We start from the raw sequence: 21,658 nt of genomic DNA, 5'->3' as shown, positions 1-21,658 counted from the left end.
CTACATGCTTTTGTTATTCTTCTACAAGTCCTCTTCAATAACTTAACCCAGCTTTCAATTCCAAATAAAGTTGTACTTTATTGTGGAAAATACTATTTGCTCCTCTACTGCCTGTCCTCCCTTTAGTTCACATTGGAGCAGGTGCTTTCCAGCTCTTCATATATATTCTTGCTAAGAAAATGCCAGCTCTTCTGAACAACTCTTCTCTTTAGACTGACTTCCCAGTTGATATTCACCATAACTGAGTTTATTGAGGCTTTCTTTCTCAAATACTTTTGTCTCTGTTTGGCTGTTTCCTTAAACCTTCATGTGCTCAATCCAGGGGGAAAAAAAACTAAAATCTAAAGAGTCTTCTCTCAAGATGTTAACCAGCTCTGGTTAAAAAGGTCTTCAGACGAGAAGCTGCATGGAGACCTCAGAGCAGATTCCAGTTTCTGAAGGGGGCTACAAGAATGCTGCAGAGGGACTCTTCATCAGGGACTGGAGTGATAGGACAAGGGGTGATGGGTTCAGACTGAAACAGGGGAAGTTCAGGTTGGAGATAAGGAAGTTGGTCCCCATGAGGGTGCTGAGGTGCTGGCACAGGGTGCCCAGAGGAGCTGCGGCTGCCCCATCCCTGGCAGTGTTCAAGGCCAGGTTGGACACAGGGGCTTGGAGCAAGCTGCTCTAGTGGCAGGGGTTGGAACTGGATGAGTTTTAAAGTCCTTTCCAACCCAAGCCAGCTTAGGATTCTATGACTTCCTTGGCAATATCCAATAAACACTTTTATCTTTTCTTCATATCTTTGCCCAGAGACCTTCAGTAACTTCACCTCCTAGAAAGGCTGGATCTCATAAAAAATCATACCCCTCCTTGTGATAATGGTTTCATTCCACCCATGATTTTAGTCCTCTCTGAACAAGTCTTTCCTTTCACATCTGAATTATCTCATAAAGTTTCCATATGCTAGTGCAGTTATTGTTTCGACTCAATACAAAGATTTCCAGTTTCTCCATACTTTACCCATTGCTATACAGACATCCAGAATGTTACACAAACTGACCCATGATTTTCCTTCCTTTGCTCCTGTATCTGTACCTTGAGTGAGCTCCTGGGCTTTTCATCTTTCCATGTTATCAAATTCATACCTAATCATTGGGCCTACAACATTGGCCCCTGCCAGTCTCTTCACAGGAATCCACTCCAGCTTAGCAGACCTGTGATCGAATACACTGTTCCCAGCCCCAGCACAGCATCCCCACTTCTTAGGGCCTCACCCTTTGTGGAACATTTTTTGGAGAGTGTCTTTTTATGACCACAGCAAGGAGCTGATTTTCCCTCAGCCTCCACACTTCCCCTCAGACTTTCTCCCTTGAAGCATTATAAGGATAACAAAGGTCCAGGAGCCTTTCAAAGAGTTACACATGGAGGAACAACAAACTGCCATCAAATGCCGAGCCCCAAGTGTTTATGCAGAGCACGTGAGAAGACTTCAGTGACCTGTGTGCATGCTTTGGAATGGACTGTGAGCAAGAAACATGTAACTGTGGGGGGAGTTTCACTGACAGAACTAAAAGCACTTAATGCTATTTAAGCTTGAAGGTTTATTCATTTTAAAGCCTCACCATTAAAGCAATCCCTTCCCTTCCACCAGTCACATACAATCATACAGCCACTGTGTTCACATACGAGAGTACTCTGACCTCTGACAAAGTCATCTATAGTTTCCTGCACAGCTTTACATCCATATCTATGTGGATGATGCTAATCTTGCTGGCAGGTAGTACTGCAACCAAATCTCATCTGGGCTTGTAGAAAAACCTGCAGACTTCCTGCTCAAGAGCAAAAAACCCCAAACCACAAGTTATTTTCCTCCTGTAGTGAGCAAAAACTACAGCCATCTGCCCCGACAGTGACAGGTCAGCGACAACATGATCTAGACAGGGGTACTTTCCTGAGGTTTCCAGTTCTGAATAAAGATGCAGGGATCTGAAGCATATCAACATTAGCTACTCGGTGCAAATTGAGTGATTATGCATCTGAAAGAGCTAGAAAAGGTGTTAGAAGTTCAGCTGTGGCTCTACCAGACTCAAGTTGTCATTTCTGAGCACAGCTGGGCTCCTGCTGGGTTTTAATGTGGGTTTCAACATTTGCCTTGGGTTTTTTCACTTCTAATCCACCCAGTTTGATTCATTCCAGGTCAACCTTGATATTTAAATTGATATTTAAACAGGTAAAAGAGCCTAACTACAGGACTGCTACAGAAAAATCAAATATCATTGTTCTATATAAAACCAAATCACACTTGTACGTGTATATCATAAGTTTTTCTAAACCATTTAATGACCACCAGCAGTGAAAAGTCAGTTTTCATAACGAAGGAAATGCAAAGCTGGGCTCTACCTTCATGAGGGGATGCTCTCAATAATTCATTTTTGCTGCTGCAAGAATCTTTGGCACTTAACCTCTCTGCAGGTCTTTCCCAGCATCCAAGCTTTAAAGTAAATAGAGTTGGTTTATAACCAGGAGGAACAATTGAATAGACATTAAAACTTATTGCACATACTGTTATCGAATACAACCAGGTAATTCCATGTATGTTCCTCCTTTGCTGGAATCCCTATGCAGCTGCCTACTTAGATTTCCTCTCAAGATAGATGCAAGTGTAACTATATTAATTTAACAAAGATAACCCCAGGGAAACATCTTTGGAGCAGGATAATTCCAATCCTGGAGCAGCTCTGCTCTGGAGCCAGGCTGAGAGAGCTGGGCTGGGTCAGCCTGGAGAAGAGAAGGCTCCTGAAGGGGAGACCTGAGAGCAGCTCCAGTGCCTGAAGGGGCTACAAGAAACCTGGAGGTACAAGGTGCTTTCCGAGCCAAAGCAGGCTGGGATTCTATGATAATCCTATTATTCCAAAATCCCCTGTTGATTCATTTCATTATAGGACACAAAGTGTTGCTTTGCACTGGAAAAACAATTGCAGTTCTTGGAGCACACACACGTTTACTTTCCAGGACAGAATCATTTCACCGCTAGGTATCTAAACCTCATTGACAGTGATTCCCCCTAGAGGCACATAGGAATGAGTCACATCTGTAACAGCAGAGATGCTGGCAGCGAAACAGGGATCTTGAAACACTGACTCACTCTCAGACGTGTTATGCCAGCATCAAGAGTAACTTTTGAACAAGGTGTAGTAAGAATTGATCTTCTCTTCTTTAAAGATTTGTAAAACTTGTGCCTTTGTCTTATATGATGGCAGGACAAGGCCAGTTTGCCTGTGAATAGTGGAGCAGCTGAAGCATCCTGTCTGCAGCACAGTTATCACAGGGTGCTCTGGTAACATGCTATTGAGATGCCCACTGGGAAAAAGAGAAGTGGGATTCCAAATCTGTATCTTTGTATGAAAGAATAAAATTTATCTCTGCTTCCAAGACACTGGACAAGCACCCAAAAGCAAGTAGATCCTTCTCCTGTGAGAAAAATCCAGAGGAAATGGTTGACAAAGAGTTAGCAAGTTCTGATATGGGGGTTAAATTTCACATTGATGGAAAACCCACCTCAGTCTGCAGAATTGTATTAACCTTAAACCCTTTCTCCAAGGAACTTCATAGTTTAGACGCTTTCACAACACACTGTGAGAGGATGCTCCCTCCTGCATCTCAAAAAACACGCAGGAAAAAACAGAAGGATATCAAGGGACAGATTACAAACTTATTAAATAATAGGTTTCCTATATAATGGAATTCCCTAAATATAGCTGAACATTGGAATTTCCTATATGTATATATATTCCTATATAGGAATAATAGGAGTTCCCTATATATATAGTGGAAGAATTTCCTACATAGTAATAGGAGAGATCTAAATACGTACGGATTGTGATATAAGCTACTATTGCCATCTTAAGTGGAAGTTTGAGACAAGAAAGTAATTGCAGAGGATGAAGTAATCCAGTGAGTCAGGCAGAAATTACACAAAGCTGGTAAGGCTCAAGGATAACAGAGACACTGAAGATTATTCATGAGAGAAGTGTAAAAGCTTTGATTCATATGTGACAAATTGCCCGCTTTTCCCTCATGCTTTTTTCCCCCCACATTAATAATTCAAGTCAATAGACACATCAGGCTTCTCAATTTTTATGTTTTCTTGTGCTTTGAAGCATCCGTGTTACTACGTGAGCCATCGCAGAGTTTACCGAATAACTCAGTCTGAAGCATCTACATGCAGGAGGCTTGCTCCCTTCACATCTCCTTCCCCAGAACCCGGCAGGACATAGCCTGAAGGGTCCCAAAACCCCTCCAAGAAGGTAGAGCTGGCAGATGCAAAGGTTGTATCTCAGCCCCTTTGCAAGGACCTGCTGAGCTTGTACAAAAGCCCCACTGTACAGCACAGAATAGGTGATGCCAACAGCTTAAACAGCAAGGACCCACTCCTCATCATCTTTTAGACAAAGAACTAACATGAGTTTGTTGCCAACCATGTGCTGGGCTGCACCCCCAGAGCGTGAGCAGCAGCTCAGGGAGGGGATCCTGCCCCTCTGCTGCGCTCTGGGGAGACCCCCCCCTGCAGCCCTGATCCAGATCGGGGGCAGCAGCACAAGAGGGACGTGGAGCTGTTGGAGCGAAGCCAGAGGAGGCCATGGAGATGCTGCGAGGGCTGGAGCAGCTCTGCTCTGGAGCCAGGCTGAGAGAGCTGGGCTGGGGCAGCCTGGAGAAGAGAAGGCTCCTGAAGGGGAGACCTGAGAGCAGCTCCAGTGCCTGAAGGGGCTGCAGGAAAGCTGGAGAGGGGCTTGGGACAAGGGCCTGTAGGGACAGGCCAAGGGGAATGGCTTTAAGCTGCCAGAGGGGAGACTGAGATGAGCTCTTAGGCAGAAGCTCTTCCCTGTGAGGGTGCTGAGGCGCTGGCACAGGGTGCCCAGAGAAGCTGTGGCTGCCCCATCCCTGGCAGTGTTCAAGGCCAGGTTGGACACAGGGGCTTGGAGCAAGCTGCTCTAGTGGAAGGTATCCCTGCCTGTGGCAGGGGTTGGAGCTGGATGAGTTTTAATGTCCCTTCCCAAAACATCTTATGATTCTATGAGTTTACACTAGAAAGCACATGGAAGTTTTCAAAATGCAAAAGATGAGCCCCAAACCCACATATTCTTGATATTCACAGCCTGAGTCTTCATGTATGCAAATCTGTAATTACTTTATAATGAAAGCATACGATGCAGATTGGAGAGAGCGGAGAGGGAGCGGGAGGACGAGCAGCACTAAACACACGTGGTTTCTCACGGGACACCTCTCTCCTGCTTAGCTGAATCAGTGGAATATGAGGGAGGAATATATAATATTTCATAACATATTCTTAATTCCTTTTATAGTTAGGTAGCTCTAGCTGTTAGGAATAGGCTTTTGAGAGAGGCAGAAGGGAAAGGGCTACAGGAAATTCACTAGAAGGCATTTTCAACCCTTTTTAACCCTTCACAAGGCTGCATGAGAGGTCCCAGGTAATTAGTGCTGTCTCCATTAGCAAAGCCTATTTCCCGAGTGCCAAAATGCAATTTGGCAAGAAGAACATAGAGTGCATTCAGAGGGGAGATTGCAGCAAAACCCTAAGTTTAGCCAAAAAAAGCGTTCCTCCAACTAGCAGGCTCTGCAGTTTAACTTACATTTTGACAAGTTATGGGGTTTGATATGGCTATTTACTGGGCTTTTAAATAAAACCACTAGTTACTATAGTAACATTTACATCATAGGTTGTACTCGCGCTGCCTCTGAGCTCCAGCAAACCAGTCTGCTGTGTTAACCTTTGTACTTCTGCAGTGTTTTCAACAACAAACCTGCTTTCTAATGAATTGTCTTCTTCTCTAATCAGTTTACTTCTCCTTTCATTAGAAAGTAAAATATGTTTGATCTGATTTTCTTTTACATGACTAAGCCCCGTGTGTGGGATCATGAAACCCGGTTCCAGGGGGAACAAGGAGAATGGATGTAGAGAGAAAACTGCAATATGCGGAAATAAGACAAATCTTGCTTTTCAAGTCCTTCTGTAACTTCGTTTCCTCTTTTAGGGATCATGGTAACATGATAACTTATTTCTTTGAACAAGGTCTTCTCCTGCGTAGCTTTTATTTTAGCCCATTAGAATAGCAAAGCAGCATGGTCCACTCTGAGCTCTGCCTCTGCTGCCCTTCCCACAACCCTTCCAGTCTCTTACTCTTTGATTTATCATTTTCAGGTGTTTCTCTGTATCTCCTTGCACTCCTCCATACCTATCAGTTTACTTCATGGAAGTTACAGTGAGACACAGAACGCAGACAACCCTGCAAGTGCTCACACACCGTGTAGACAAGGCCCTCAGTGCCGTGGGTTAGTGGTGGCCTTGGCAGTGCTGGGGAATGGTTGGACTTGATCTTCAAGGTCTTTCCCAACCTGTGATTCTGTGATTCTAACCTTGCTCGATTCAGCTTTGTTCCTGGGGATCCCTGTCCCTGGCAGAACACTCCCAAGCTTGCGGTGTCCTGATTTAGTGCTGGAAGCCTTATTGTGCTCTCCAAGAGGTCGTATTGCTGCAAGGTGGCACGGTTAAACTCTGTTCAAACGCTACAAAAGCAAGATATTTAGACAGCAAAACATTACCCTCTTTGGCAGATGAGGAAATGAAACAAGGACATACGATCCTAGAGAACAGGTGCCTGTTACTGATATGTAAAGACTGAGAGTACAAAGGCACGATCAAATTACAATAAAAACAACTATTGAAAGCTTCTTCTCCTGTGTCCCAGTGGTGGGGAAAACAGAAACAAGCCCTCCACATGTTCTTACATGCTGATTTCCCTCCCTGCCCAAAGAAGCTGTGGCTGCCCCATCCCTGGCAGTGTTCAAGGGCAGGTTGGACACAGGGGCTTGGAGCAAGCTGCTCCAGTGGAAGGTGCCCCTGCCCATGGCAGAGTTTGGAGCTGGATGAGCTTTAAGGTCCCTTCCAGCACAAACCAGTCTGGGATTCTGTGATCTTAGAGCGTTTAATACATATCTAACTTAGAGTAGCAGAATGAGATCCTCCACAATTTCTCCCCTCTGCAAAGATGTGCTTAAACACTTCCTAGGAAAAAGTGTCTGGAGTGAGCGGAGTGGATCAAAAGGGAGAAACATTCCTAAAGTAGAGAGAACATCACACAGGCCTTTCACGGCTCTTTTCAGATGTATTATTCCTCTCTGAAAAAGGAATGGATGATGTATCCATCCATGATAGCTTCAGAGGCCTTCCTACAGTAGGACAAAAAAGGTGGTCCGGAAAGGAAGCAAACCCAACAATGTTCTTTGACTGGAGACTCCAAAATCCAGCAGTATTTCATCCATATTAAGATGTGCTGTGATTAAGACCTATTCAAAAGCACATCTTAAATGTGTCTCAAACCCAGATGTATTGGGTTGCCGAGACATTACGTGAAGCAGTGCAAACATTTCTGTCTCAGTAACTTTTCAGAGCCAGAGCTGAATTTCAGAAGGTCGGGGAACATTCCAACATTAAGTAGCCAATAGTTTGGGAAGGAAATGAGAGAAACAGAGTGGAAAAAGAAGTGGGGAATGGGTGAACTCCTTTCCACACTGAGATGTTGACATTGTGCATGACTTGTTTTCTAGACAAATAGTAATGCATGGGAAGGAAGGCGCAGCATGGGAAAACAGCCTGAGAAAAGCAATACAAGGGTGTAGAAAGAGTGTGTGGTAGGAAAACAGGGGAAAATGGGCTAGAAAGGGACAGATAAGGGAAGAAGCAAGAACAAGAAGCAGATGGACCCTGCTGGGGCGGAAATGATGTGTACAGATAGCCCTGGCACAGAGGAGGTGTGACTGAAGGGAAGATCATGGGATGCTGATCTGAGGGGAAAGGGTCAGCAAGGAGACAAAGCCCCAATAAAAGGGGGGTGAAGTCCCTGTGCAGGGGGGCTCATGCCACCAGCAGGAACCACCTACCCACTGCCAGCAGTAAGGGTGCTGCACCCTCGTACTTAGGGGCTGGGACACACTGGATTTTGAATATACCCTCTGTATTTGGCAGTACCAAGGGAGTAGCAAGGCACAGACACCAAGCCAACAACCACTGGCTTGGACAGCTGCTTCCTGTTGTAGCAACCCCAGTTTTCACTGCCATGCGGAGTAGGCTCTGAGTATGTGGACTCATTGAGTGAGGCTTGTGGGGAAGAAGATCTATATGGCATGATTCATTCCCACATGAACTCCCCATGGGAAACACTCCCTCAGACAGTATTACCTCCCGCTGCCAAGTGCTCTTGCTCTGCACAAGGAGGGAAAGGCTAAGGCACTGCTCATGCTGGAGATGATGAGAAGAATGGGCAGGGAAGGAGTCAGCCCTCTCATGTTGGTGTTTGTTGGCAGGGACCCACATAAACACCAGTGAACCTTCAGATCTGGATCAGGAGAAGAGCAGACATGAATTCCAGTCCTTCCACACAGAGACAAAACACTGTGCTAGAACTAGATTATAGTGGAAGAGAAGATTCAGGTACAGAACACACCGTAGTCTTTCACTCAGCTTATGCCTCGCACTCTGTTAAAGCAGAATAGTCCTCTGTTTTGCACATTTAGAGGTCCTCTGCATCTCCAAACATCAAGATTCTCCCGTATTGATTAGGTATTTTAGCCCAAAGGTCTCCACTTGAAGGGTGTCAGACACAAACCTGATTTGATGATTCAGTTCAGACAGGTTTTCCCTTCAGAAAGGTCACATTTAATGCAGCACTCTTCCATCACACATCTGACTGCAGCACATCTGAATGGCTGCTAACACTGCGGCACCCACAGAAACCCCAGTGACGCATCAGGTGCCTTTCCCTCCCCACCTTCTTATTTCCACTATTCCAGTTTCTTTGTGCCTGGGTTGAGGTTAGATACAATTGACTATTGAACAGGATTAATAAAACTAATCCTAGAACGCTTTGGGCTTAAGGGACCATACAGCTCATCCAGTTCCAAGCCCCTGCCGTGGGCAGGGACACCTTCCACTAGAGCAGCTTGCTCCAAGCCCCTGTGTCCAACCTGGCCTTTGAAAGGTTTCATTTTGGGGAGGAAGGTTTGATGTTTAAATGGGGATATGCTCAGTCTCCAGCTAAAAGTACTGTAATAACAAATGGCCTATTACTGCAATTGAAAGTTTTCCGAAGGCCAGGGCAATGCTATCAAGTTAACCCAATTACTAAAAGCGCTACAGGAAAACACATATTGACTGATCCTCATAATGAGTTTACCTACAGACTTCCTCATTACCTGCACATTACTCAAGAGATTTAGTGAGGAGAATACAATTAGCTTCAGTAACTTGTAATACCTCACACCATAACTGAGAGGGGTTGTGTACAATCAAAACGGGAGCTTAAATGTCAGGCAAACAAATGGAAGAATGATGGTTTTACTCTTGATTTACTTATAAAGCCTTTTACATAGAAGCAGAAAGTTCGGGATCTATGTGTAAATGATCCGCCAAAATTGACTTTATTACTGTCTATAGGTGTAGTTATTCTTGTCACTAAAGAAAAAAGAAACACAGAATCATAGAATAGTTACGGTTGGAAAGGACCTTAAGATCATCCAGTTCCAACCCCCCTGCCATGGGCAGGGACACCTCACACTAAACCAGGTCACCCAAGGCCTCGTCCAGCCTGGTCTTGAACACTGCCAGGGATGGAGCATTCACAGCCTCCCTGGGCAACCCATTCCAGTGCCTCACCACCCTCACAGGAAAGAACTTCTTCCTTAGATCCAATCTAAACTTCCCCTGTTTCAGCTTGAACCCGTTACCCCTTGTCCTGTCACTACAGTCCCTAATGAAGAGTCCCTCCCCAGCATCCCTATAGGCCCCCTTCAGATACTGGAAGGCTGCTATGAGGTCTCTGCGCAGCTTCTCTTCTCCAGGCTGAACAGCCCCAACTTTCTCAGTTGGAAAAGACCTTAAGCTCATCCAGTTCCAACCCTCTGCCATGGGCAGGAATACCTCACACTAGAGTAGGTTGCCCAAGATTCTGTCCAGCTTGGCATAGACATCATAGATATCAAGCATGCAGAGGTATCAGTGCTGCCATTGACTTCCACCAATTGTCAGGAGCATTCACTGTATAAACATAAGATGAAACCAAAATTGGGCCATTTTCATACCAAGTCAAAGATATGCATTTAAAAATACCTTACAGCCTGAGAAACTATTATTGACCAGACTTCACCCAGTGAATCATAAATCATATGCCAGAGCAGATACTTTCAAGAATGATAAAACAGCCATTAGGAATGCTTCCATTCAGCACACAGCTTAGGACATGAGTGAAGAGTTCACATTTCAAAGAGAAGATTAAAAACCATCCAAATATGCCAAATCAGAGCTAGTGAAAGAGTTAAAAGTCATCGAATCACCTGGTTTGGAAAAGTTCTTTGAGCTCATCCAGTCCAACCATTCCCCACCACTGCCAAGGCCCCCAGAAACCCATGGCACTGAGGGCCTCATCTACATGGTTTGTGAACCCTGCCAGGATGGTTATTCCACTTACGCTGTTTTCCTTAAATAAGGCAGTGCTTATATATATTTGCTTTTTTTAGACGTGTGTTGCTATAGCAAGTTATACACAACTCCTGGCTTTAATAGCAAAGACACCAAAAGGCAAATGAGGGAAAATAGGGCAAGGACAATCAAGATAATAGCACTCAAAAGGAGGAACTATAATTGCCCAAGCTGCTTCTCTCTGGATAAAGAAACTCTTATCTCAGAGTGGTTTCTTGCTGTATCTGAGAGAGTCAGTTCCTACAGAAGAACACCAAGTACTTTTAGCCTCCCTCTGTTACACACACGTCTTAAGTAATTAGGAAGTCAGAGCCATCAATTTACATCCAGAAACAATTAGTATTTTATGACATAGTTCTAAATCACCACTTGCCTGCTCCTCTTCCCATCTCCTTAATACCATCAGTAAGTCAGTGTTTGTCAAGTTGTTTTGAACGTGTGACTTGCTTTTGGCTCGGCTTCTTGTGACACCTGGAGCTGACAATAGCTCAGTCCCATCAGGGCTGGGGAACCAGGATTGCTTGCAATTGCTCACTCTGGGGGTTTAAAATTCACTCTCTTATTCCAGAGAGCCTGGAACTTCCAGCAACTGGGGTACAACTGCTGTAAAAGAGGAGAGGGGAAAAAGAGACACCTGCATCAATCCTTAGGTGTGTGAAGGGACCTGAATAATCTGAATCCAAACTGAGGATATCTGCTGAATCGTGATTAACTTTACACATCACTCACTTCAGAGACTACCAGATAAAGACCATGCACTTTGAAGTTGTTATCTGAAGATGGATACATAAGAGCATCTCTTTAGCTATTACAAGATTCTTATAAACTAATATATTTTCTGCTGTAGATTTTAATTAAACAGCAAAATATTTGTTAAGAATGCAATGTGTTTTGAAGGAATGAATAGAAGAGATAGCATGCTCTGGACTGCTCTTTAAAGTCTATTATTGTGTATTACCCGATGCAAAAGGTTAAGATTTACTTTATGTATGCATCTGAGAAACATCCTGCATCTCTTAATATTTTAAAATTAACCTAAGAGCAGAGTTCTGTTTGAGATTTATTCTGTGGGAAATTGTTTGACGATCACAGAGTTGTATAAAAACACCCTAATGTCTCATAGCATTCATTAGTATTTAGTTAAGAAGATAGACTATCAAAGAAAGATTGGCCACAGTGGGTGACACTGAACCGTGTTACTAGAAGCAAGGACGAGCTGTTAAATCTTATCCTGGAGTGAAATTCCCTCTGTGGGAATAATGGCGTATGGATTTCTGTAGCCAGCACCTCCCCTGTATTGTATTTAGCGCAGCCAGAAGAAACACACCGGGACAGGAAGGACAGTCTGTGGCACAGGAGTGGCTCAGGAGCCCGCTCACAGGTTGCCCTCAGACATCACGGTGTCAGCACCTCACCACGTCGGGCCTCTCTCATCTCTTCTCCCCACCCCATCACCCCAACAGCAAATTCCCACCAGCTTCCAAAGGAGCACTTGATCAGTAGCCAGCAAGTTACAGCTATTGCAGCCTTTGTTGCTGTCTCACATGAAGGCTTTTTTTAAGGACGGAAGACTGGTAACAAAGCTCCTATTATATTGTGAGATACTAGTCTTAGGCAGGAATTACATGAGTAACAAAACCACAAGCCCAGATCGGTCACAACAAAGGGTAAGCAAAACATACAAATGTCACAATCAATCCTCTTATTCCAAGCATATGCCTTGTAAAGCACAAGAAATACGGTTTAACTTCCCCCCAAATCCTCAAGCAAACAAAAACATCCAAGCAGCTTCTCTCATTAATATTGACCAAGAAAATGAAAGCACCTTCACCAGGACACTGCCAAATGAAGCTCAAAGCAGGTGATAAACCCAGAATTCACAGCCTCAGCTGACCTATTAGGAGACATCAACATCCCTTTTTGCCTTGAGCTCTGTTTGAGCCTCAGCACTGTATTGTCCACTTAAGGGTTTCAAATACATTATATACAGCTTGAGCCTCAATACGATTTTGGGGGGGTTTGTGTGTGTGGTTTGGGTTTTTAAACCTCACAAAACAAGCAGTTAATTTTATCAGGCTCCCCAGGAAAACATGCAGTGCAAAACACAGCATAACACAGGCAGCTCCCACCAGCCCAGCCCTCAGCTAGCAAACCACTAACAATGAATATATCAGGGTTCCAGAGCACAGCACCTGGGAGGGCCACTGTAACTACATGTATCATATTCTTTACTTTAATAGACAGCAATGCTGTAAGCATGTTCCACAGGAAGAAGTCTTTCCTATATGCAAAGACTCTAACGCGAGACTCTATTATGTGTTATTTTGCATAATTATGTTCATTACCCAAATTACTCCATTAAATGAAGCCATAGGTTTGGTCTCGGTTTGAAAACAACCCTCCTCCTATCTCCTAGAGAACTTTCTGGGGAAAAAAGGGCATGTTTTTATAGTCCCCATCCCCTCCCCAGCAGCAGCTGCTTCATAGATAGCCATAAGGATCTCCAAGTATTGAGGGTCAGCAGAAAGACAACCATCTGCCCATGCAGACAAGGGCTGATCACCCTCATGGATGAGGAAGCCGGGAACAATAAACCAGTCCTTTTAAAATGAGCCACTAGAAAGCAAGAGAACCCAGAATATTTGTTAAAATTCAGAAGTAGTCTAAGGAAGTAGTAATTCCAGAAGAAAGAAGTGAAATATTCAATTAAAAAAAGAAAGAAGTGAAAAATTCAATTAAAAAAAGAAAGAAGTGAAAAATTCAACGAGAAACTGAACATGAGCTGGCTGATCCAAGTTTAGATTGGATCTAAGGAAGAAGTTCTTTCCTGTGAGGGTGGTGAGGCACTGGAATGGGTTGCCCAGGGAAGCTGTGAATGCTCCATCCCTGGCAGTGTTCAAGGCCAGGTTGGACAGAGCCTTGGGTGACCTGGTTTAGTGTGAGGTGTCCCTGCCCATGGCAGGGGGTTGGAACTGGATGATCTTAAGGTCCCTTCCAACCCAAACCATTCTATGATTCTATGACAAGTATCTCCAGCTGAAGTGCTACTCATAAACTACTATAACCAATTTTTGATGATAACCCAGACATGCAGCTCAAATAAAACTCAATATAAAGAAGCAAAACAAGACAAATATGGGAACAGGCTTTTGGAGAACATATTTCTTTAAAAGTGTTCATCTGATCTTTAAAATTTAATCCCAATCCCTCAGTCAGTGATCAGCCCTTGTCTGCATACTGGTCATGTATTTGCAGGGGCCACTTAAACAAATCAATTTGCCATTAGTACCTGGGGTGCATCCAGCTTAATGAAACAGTCTTTTCATCCATTATCCTAGATCAGAAACAATCCCTGCAGAGCAAGTGATGTGGTATCTTTAAAGTCCTGCTGCGTTAACAATTGAGATCAGGGTTAGAGAGATCATTTTAAAGCTTTACATCGTTTTAGGTTTAACAATAAGAAAATCTGCATATGGGTGACTGGGATGACTTTGCTTAACTCCCGGGTATTAATGAGCTTACACTCATTTTAAGGGATTAAAGTCTGTTTCAAGGCTTTAGAATGTTACCCAAGGTCCTAACTCTTTAGGAAGGTCACCAGCTTTCTAAAAGGACTGAAGAGACTCCAAAACCAGTGCAAAATTCTGTCTCATATCCACTGATCCTGACCCCTTATGTGTATTTTATTTCTTCCCTCCGGTTAAGTATATGTTGACAGGGAACAGCTCTGCTAACTACAAAAATAAGCAGCTACAAGAACAAGGGTGAGAAGCACAAGAAGTTTTACTATACAGACACTGCTAGCAAATCCAGAACCAGGTTAAGTAAGGGAGGCTCAGGAACCAAGCCTAGAGCCTGATGTTACTCTATGTGCAAAGCATGAGTTGGGCTGGCAGTACAGAACAGCAACCCCAAGCGTTCATTTTGCAAAGCCCACAGCTAACTGATCCAAAACACAAATATACTCACCTTCTCCAAATCCTACTTGCTCAAATCATTGCCGTCAACAGAGAGGATTGGTTATTCAGAACACAAACACTACAGCCACCTTGTGCTTTCACAGTTATTAAACTAACTGAGCAGGCTTCCTTTTCCCAAGCACTGGTTAGATCAGCATCACCCAGTTCAATATATTCACCAACCTAGCTACAGGAGTACTTACCTAGAAAAGAAATAGAGCTGTGATACCTGTTGCATCCCTGCCCAGTCACTTGAAGCAAGGAGAGTGGAAGAGGTCAAGTACTATTTCACATACCATTTTCTTTTGAACACCTTAAAGCTCACAGATTTACCACGTCCATAAGAGGTAAGTGTTATACTTTATCAGCATAGTTGGATACAGCCTCTGCAATACATTCTAATGCATGCCATAACAGTAATTCCATCTCTTGCAATTACACCACGGCTCCCAGAAATCTGTTCATCACGCCATTATGAAAGCACCACTGGAGGTTTTCTCTTTCCTCCTACGCAAGATTCTGTTGTTACCCCTTGAAAGTAAAGACAGACACACACATAAGCATCAGATGTTTATTAGACAACTCAAAAAGTCAGTTTTATTAGACAACCCAAAAAGAAAAGTACATATGTTTTAATTTCCATGTTTTAATGCTTCATCTGGAGGACCTGGCGATCACAGGAAATAAAACCCCTGTTTACAAAAGTTACAAAAGCTGCACTCATTCTGAATTACAGGAAACATGGTTAGTCCACAAGGAAGCTTTATAAAATGAGGTCACAGAACTTCAGCTGACTATGAAACACAGCGATATTGCCATGTATATGCGCTCACAAAAATCAGCATAGGAGGGAAATTAAGGCACTTTGGATACATAGTATTCACTTCCATAGAGGAAAACAATTTCAGAGAAACCACAGTAAATAGCTACTGGTGGATAGTGACAGTCCATGCCCAGTATTGGCCATCAAAGCACCAGGTTCATGTGAATGAGTGAAGCTCTTGATAAAAAAAAAAGTACTGACAAGTTCTTTCACCCTATTTGGTACTGAAGACTCACTGAAGCAGATTTACTTTTCAAGAGGTCAAGGAAGGTTTCCATGGTTTAAACACTGTGAAACTCAACTCTCAAAGTTAGCGCATCTTGAAATGAGAGTCCATGGTGAAAACTGCAGGAAGTTCACATTAGGGATTAGTGCACGAGCTGCTTCAAAAGACCACATAAAGACAAGCATTGACTTCCTCCACTCAACACCAACCGCAGGAATACCAGAGGAAATACAGCACAATGGAATCATTTGTCCAAGAAACAACCTCAACGCTGCACTTCCTAGTCCTCCTTCTCATTTTAGATTGTCACATGCTTACGGCCTGCACCTCCATCTGCACAAGCACACTAACAGATCCACAAGAGATTCTACAAAGAATGATTCCATAATTTCATCAGTAATCGAGTAGTTTTGGAGACTTCTACTGCAGCCTTTGGTACATAAATTCTAAGGAGTAAAAATACTCAAGAACCCTGCAAGCACATGAGTATTTTAACAGGAGATAAAGAGGACTGTTAGCAATGACATTAGGCATTTACAGGATCAGGCACTGATATTGTGTGTTATTGTTGCTGGTTTACTTCAGTAATTTGAATGAAAAAATGCCATTTATAAGGGAAATAAAAGCACCTTCTTCAAAAGTCAAAGCAGGAGAAGCCATGTTTACTCCAAACAACTCGGCTCATAGTCAGAACAATTTCCACAACAGTACTTTACAAATTAGTAGTGTCCAAGATATTTCATCTAAAGTCAGGAAGAAGACACTTGCTTATGCACAGCATCTTTACAAGTATATTCCTGTTATGTATTTGATGAAGCATTAACATCCAGAAAAGAACATTTCCTTTCATGTTAAGTCTTCTTTACAAGAATGACAGCTTAGGCACACTTCAGTATAAAACAGAGCTACTCAGCATTCCTCAGCACTGTTCACCATACACACATCTGAAGTTGAAACATAAAACATGTAATTACCCTTCCTGAAACCCAATACTCCATTCCTACTTCAGTGATGTTACATTACTTGGCCCACAGCACAATTTCTGTACCCAGCAGCAGAGTGCTCATGTAACATTAAGTCTTGGATGTTTGCTCTGCACAGCAACCCACAGAGCCCCATTTTGCAGTACATGAGTATTGGGAGAGTTTGGAGAGCAGCAGCAATAGTTGCACACGACTTAGGAGGCAAAAAGCATTGCATTGATGAAGCTGCCACATCCTGCGGTGGGGATTCTATGACCTCCTCACACGGTGTCTCTCACAGCTACACAGGGTGACAGCAGTCAGCTGTGAACTGACTCACACAACTATAAAACACTCAGTTGCAAACTTCTAGCCTAAAGAACTTGCAAATGTAAAACATACCCTAGGCAGGAGCTCAGCTTCTTACTTCACACAGCAGAAACCTCTTTATGTCTATTTTAATATGAAAGGATAAACTAAGGCATCTCTTCCTTTACCCCTCTGCAGATTACTGAAAGGTCTTCTCGAGTGAGGGTTGTATCAGAACGCATTTTTACCCAAGGACATGCCTCCACACTTTGCAGGATTCAGCAAGTCAAACCAGTAGGAAAGTTTACTTTTAGAAGTGTGATTATGTGAAGGATAATGCTATTTTAAAAATATAGTATTTTAATGGAACAATCTTCTGTTACAGCCAAAAAAATAGCAGTTGAATAAGTATGTTTTGAAAGCAATGAGAACAGAAGAGATAAGAAGTCCTACCCCAAGGAACACTCACTTTGCAATTCGGGCATTTCACACGTAAGAATACAGAGTTCAGTATTACACTGTTTGTAAGTGTCCTGTGCATAGCTTCTTCTTTTGTGAACCTTTCTAAGAGAAAATAATGTCAGCTCAAAGCATTAGATTATATTATTCCCAAAGTATAACCACAGGTGTTAAGTCTGAATATCCTTGGGAGGGAGAATTTCAAATGAACACCGTATGAGGAAGGAAGGATGTTTAAGCAGGGTTAGTTTCTTTTTCTTTCATTAGGTAGTAAAAGAGTTGAAAAACCTACATTTGGTTTGATGTTATCACGAAAAACACAAAAATTATGAGTATGGAAATGAAAAGCAAGTCTTTGTTCACCCCTAATCAAAGCAGAAAGGTGATCAACTTGAAGAATACCAAGTAGGATCATCTTTATCTTGGCCTACTCTGATTACACGGTTAAAACCCAACAGGCATGCTTGACCAGTATCACGTGTCAACGGTACTACTATGATTAAAACAAAAGTTAATGCACATATAGTGAAAAAATGAGTAAAAAGGCTTTATGTTATGTAAACTTTAAGATTAGGAACAGGTCTGCAACAGTGGTTCCAGCTTTTACTGACTACATCAGGTCAGATGTCACAAGGGCTTTTTCCCTTTGGCTGAAAAGCACTTTAAAAAAGCATGTTATGATGTGGTAATGTAAAGCTACATGTATATGCACATACATCTGCCTCAGTGTGCACACACACGGCTGTTATAACATATACACATATACACACACAGAGGATACATATGGTGATACATGCTGTGAAATATTACCAGCACCAGAGCGATGTCCTACCATTGCTCCCAGCTAAAGTCATCTCCTCTACCAAACACAAGGAAAAAGCCTAAAATAGTAAGGAAAATGACTGCATTGCCAGCCAGCACCAGACCACAGGCTCCCCATTTGATCTGAAATGCAAGGAAATGAAACAATCAAAGCAGTTCTTCCAGGTTCAGGCCAGTTCTTTAGATGCATTAGATAAACTAAATGAAATACTACAGAAAGGTGCTAAAAGCATAAAGAAAAAAAAAGAGACAAGAAATAATCCAATTTATGTGATGAATTATTCAATTAGCAACCACTCATATTCCTACATACATGTACTCATATAACATTTCAAGAGACTGCTAATGCTGGTTTACAACAAAATAATTACTTTGCCATACAAATCACTATAACATCCCTTAATGATAGATAATTTTGGTGAAATCACTGCTCTCCTTTAACTGCTATGCAACGAAATAAAAGCTCGCCTTTGAAATGCCAGTAACAACCACGGAAAACAGAATGGGGGCTTCAAAGTAGCTTGTTTTATCAAGCTGCTCAACTAAACGTACTCAAGTAAGCGACGTTTGTGCTTAAAAGACAGAGCTATGAATGAGAGTTCCCTCTCGTGGTCACTTCTGGTTCTGCTTACTGTCAGGTCCTCAAACCCAAAAGCGGCAGGGAAATCGCGCATTACCAATAAATTAAAACTAAGCACACAGGTTTTAAGCAAAACTGAAAGACTGAAGGGAGAAAAACAATGAAACACACAGACGTGTCTGGGTAGTCTGGGCGACAGGACAAGGCAAAGAGAGTCCTTCGCGTTGCAAACAAACGTGACATAAACCTCACCGCTGAAGGGCAGCTCAAAAAGCAAAGAGAAATGAAGTTAGCAGAATGTCCTCAGACTTTGAGGGGGCAAAGCATGAGCTTGGGGAACGCTCTGAAAACCAGAAGGGCAGCTCTAGAAGTTTGGCCTTTTAACTGCTAATGCACTCCAGTCACCAAGTTTTCAGCATCCTAAATGGAGAAAGTAAGATACATTCTGAGATCAAAATAAGGAAGGTGGTGCAGGAAGCGGTGCGAAAGTTGATGAGACAAAGAGGCACAAGATGTAGGAGGAGACAGTATCTTGTGTTAGGCCAAAACAAAACTGGAAAACACCCAGCTACACTTTCTAGTCATGCATGACAATAATGAAATTAAAGACAGGATTTACAGCAGCAAGACTGCACTTAAAGATGATACTCAGTAACTGGTGTCTTTCAATAGGAATCAGCAAGCAGGACTTACCGCTTCAACCCGTGCCAGGATTATAGGGAATCCAAAGGCAGAAACAACAATTCCAGTTGTGAAGAAATACGCCAGTTCCCTGCAGGCACTGCTGGCTGCATCACTGTCATCACTGACTCTTTTTGCAATGAAGTGGGGAATGGGGCAGATGAAGTAAAATATTAAGACAAACAGAGGCCAGTATACACTGGGGAGGGGGAGAAAGGAAACATATAATCAGTTTAGATGGATGCTTCAATAAAATGTATCTCCTGCATAGAACAAAGTAACTGCAATAACTGTGATTGTACTTCCTGGTTTGCAAAGTGGATTTAATCACATGCTTTCACCCAAACAGGCAATCATATTCCTTGTACATTTGTACTTGGATCATTTTCCTTGTACACACACTCGTATGACTTCACATAGAGCAGGAACCACTCTCACAAGGCCAAGCGTTAGTTTATTTTATATCTGCATCCCGCTGCTGATTCAACTCGCACCACAGCCACACAAAACCAACAGTCACCGCACAGGAACAGGAAACGCACCCAAGCGGGATGGGAACCAACAGCTTTCCCAAATTAGAGGGATCCCAGAGGATAAACAAGCCGGCTGTGAAGGCGCAGCCTCGCACTCCCCCTTCTGTGCTTCAAGTGTGCGAGACATCCCAACTGGAGTCTTGTGGGAGGAGGGCTCTTCACAGAAACAGGGAAGTAAGGGAAAGCACTGTGCGAGGTTAAATGTCACTGCTTAGCAAGATGGCACCGCTTTTCCTGAGAAAACACAGGGCTGTTCACACTGTTTAAAGGAAGCGCAAGTACTGGCTAAGGAGGAGGTACTCAACCACAACAAGCTGCCATGTGTCAAGAGCCAGGAAGCAGGCGGCTGCTGTTAGCTACCCACAGCCAAGCAGCTCCGTTAAAGGAGATCAACACCTCCATTAACACACACGAAGGGGAAGCTCTGGGCACGAAGCCGCCCCGCTCACCCGTAGTACTCCAAGGCGCATCCCAGCATCAGGAACGTCAGCCCGATGGCTCCGCTGAAGGACAGCGCCACGAGAGCTGCAACGGCACAAGGCAGGCGGTGAGGCGGGAGCTGCCCCACCGCTTACCGGTGACCCCCTCCCTCCATCCCCGCTGAGGCGGTGCCCGGGGGACGGAAGCGGCTCCGCTCCCTCAGAGAAGGCCCAGCCCGTGGGGCGGCGGCGCTCGGTACCTTTGATACCCGCCATGGCCGCGGCTCCCACCGACGCCGAGCTGAGGTGGCGGCGGGCGACTTCCGCCTACCGAGCCTCTTACCCCGCCTCCTCGCGAGTCACGTGAAAGGCCGCCTTAAAGGGGCAGTGCCAGGATGGGGCGGGTCCGCGCTGTCCCACCCTCGCCCGGGGGCGGTGCCCACTTTAAGGCGCAGGCGCTGAGGGGAAGCGGCCGCGTCGAGGCACTCGTTGCCATGGTAACTCCAGACGGGCCGCAGCGCGCATAGGCCCAAACGCGCATATATAGTGCATAAACACACGTATAAATGTGTGCACAGGCAGGATTTAAGTACATAAATACAGTTTTAATGACTCCCAGTACGTCAGTCACTGCCATTTTACAGGCTACTGATGAAGAGCCCCCAAACCGGCCAGAGGCTCCCCTCGTGTAGTGCCTTCTCATCCCCCTCCCGCGAGCCCGCACCAAGAAGGGCACATCATTTTTATCGTATTTATTAAGCCCTAACTGCTTGAGATCCCGGTTTTGACCCAAACCCAGCCCTTTCGAGGTAGGTTTGGTGCAGCCCTTTCCATACACCTTCACAGGGAGGTTTTCTTTAGGTACCTCCCACCTCTGCCTCTCAGCCTTCTGTCTCATTGTGCATCTGCTCTGATACAGATGGGGTTTTCCTTAGTTTTGTTATTAATCCCCAATTCAAGGTTGGAGGGGGCTTGGAGCAAGCTGCTCTATGGAAGGTGTCCCTGCCCATGGAGCTGGATAAGCTTTAGGGTCCCTTCAACCCAAACCTGCCTGGGATTATATGGTAATTCAGAGCCGACAAGGCTGCCTAATTAAAAGAGCAACTTAAGTGGCTAAATGCATCAACCGAACGTTGTATTAACTGGAATGCTAACCTATGGCACTTTAAAGATGCAATACTGACACCAGCCGACACACCGCAGCTGTGGTATGGGAAATGTAGGATTTTATGTTGTTTGTGAGCTTCTTTTGAGAGAGAATATGATGTAGAGCCCCTTTTACTGTATCTTCCCCCATAGTGTAAGGAGCAGAACAGATCCTCTGGCTATGATCGACACGACTTTACATCTC

General features: G+C 43.9%; 2 protein-coding genes across 5 annotated transcripts in view; both read right to left on the bottom strand.

The window, feature by feature from the left end:
* Nucleotides 1–19,499, bottom strand: part of LEPR (leptin receptor) — a 63,433-nt gene extending 43,934 nt beyond the window's left edge. Inside the window, exon 1 of the mRNA XM_061469685.1 lies at nucleotides 19,368–19,499. The gene's annotated coding sequence lies outside the window, so the exon portion shown is untranslated. The remainder of the gene's footprint in view (nucleotides 1–19,367) is intronic.
* LEPROT (leptin receptor overlapping transcript) overlaps nucleotides 1–20,694 on the bottom strand; it is a 95,354-nt gene extending 74,660 nt beyond the window's left edge. Inside the window, exons 1-4 of one of the 4 annotated variants that reach the window (XR_009746273.1) lie at nucleotides 20,568–20,694; nucleotides 20,338–20,413; nucleotides 19,368–19,554; nucleotides 17,279–18,217 (exon numbers count right to left, since the gene is read on the bottom strand). Coding sequence is in view for 3 of the 4 variants with exons in the window: in XM_061469719.1 (XP_061325703.1) it covers nucleotides 18,101–18,217; nucleotides 19,368–19,554; nucleotides 20,338–20,413; nucleotides 20,568–20,583 (396 nt within the window). In the remaining variant the exon portion in view is untranslated. Of the gene's footprint in view, nucleotides 1–10,818; nucleotides 11,138–16,367; nucleotides 18,218–18,753; nucleotides 19,095–19,367; nucleotides 19,555–20,337; nucleotides 20,414–20,567 lie in introns of those variants that run through there. The other 3 variants (XM_061469720.1, XM_061469719.1, XM_061469721.1) reach the window with 3 other exon arrangements.
* Between the last annotated feature and the right edge of the window lie 964 nt (nucleotides 20,695–21,658).

This window comes from Pezoporus flaviventris, unplaced genomic scaffold, assembly GCF_033815535.1.
Source record: "Pezoporus flaviventris isolate CSIRO_AGI_PZ_B2104156 unplaced genomic scaffold, CSIRO_AGI_Pfla_v1 ptg000059l, whole genome shotgun sequence".
NCBI classification, from domain to species: Eukaryota; Metazoa; Chordata; class Aves; order Psittaciformes; family Psittacidae; genus Pezoporus; species Pezoporus flaviventris.
The sequence above is the reverse complement of the archived record's forward strand: the minus strand, read 5'-3'. Positions and strand labels throughout refer to the sequence as shown.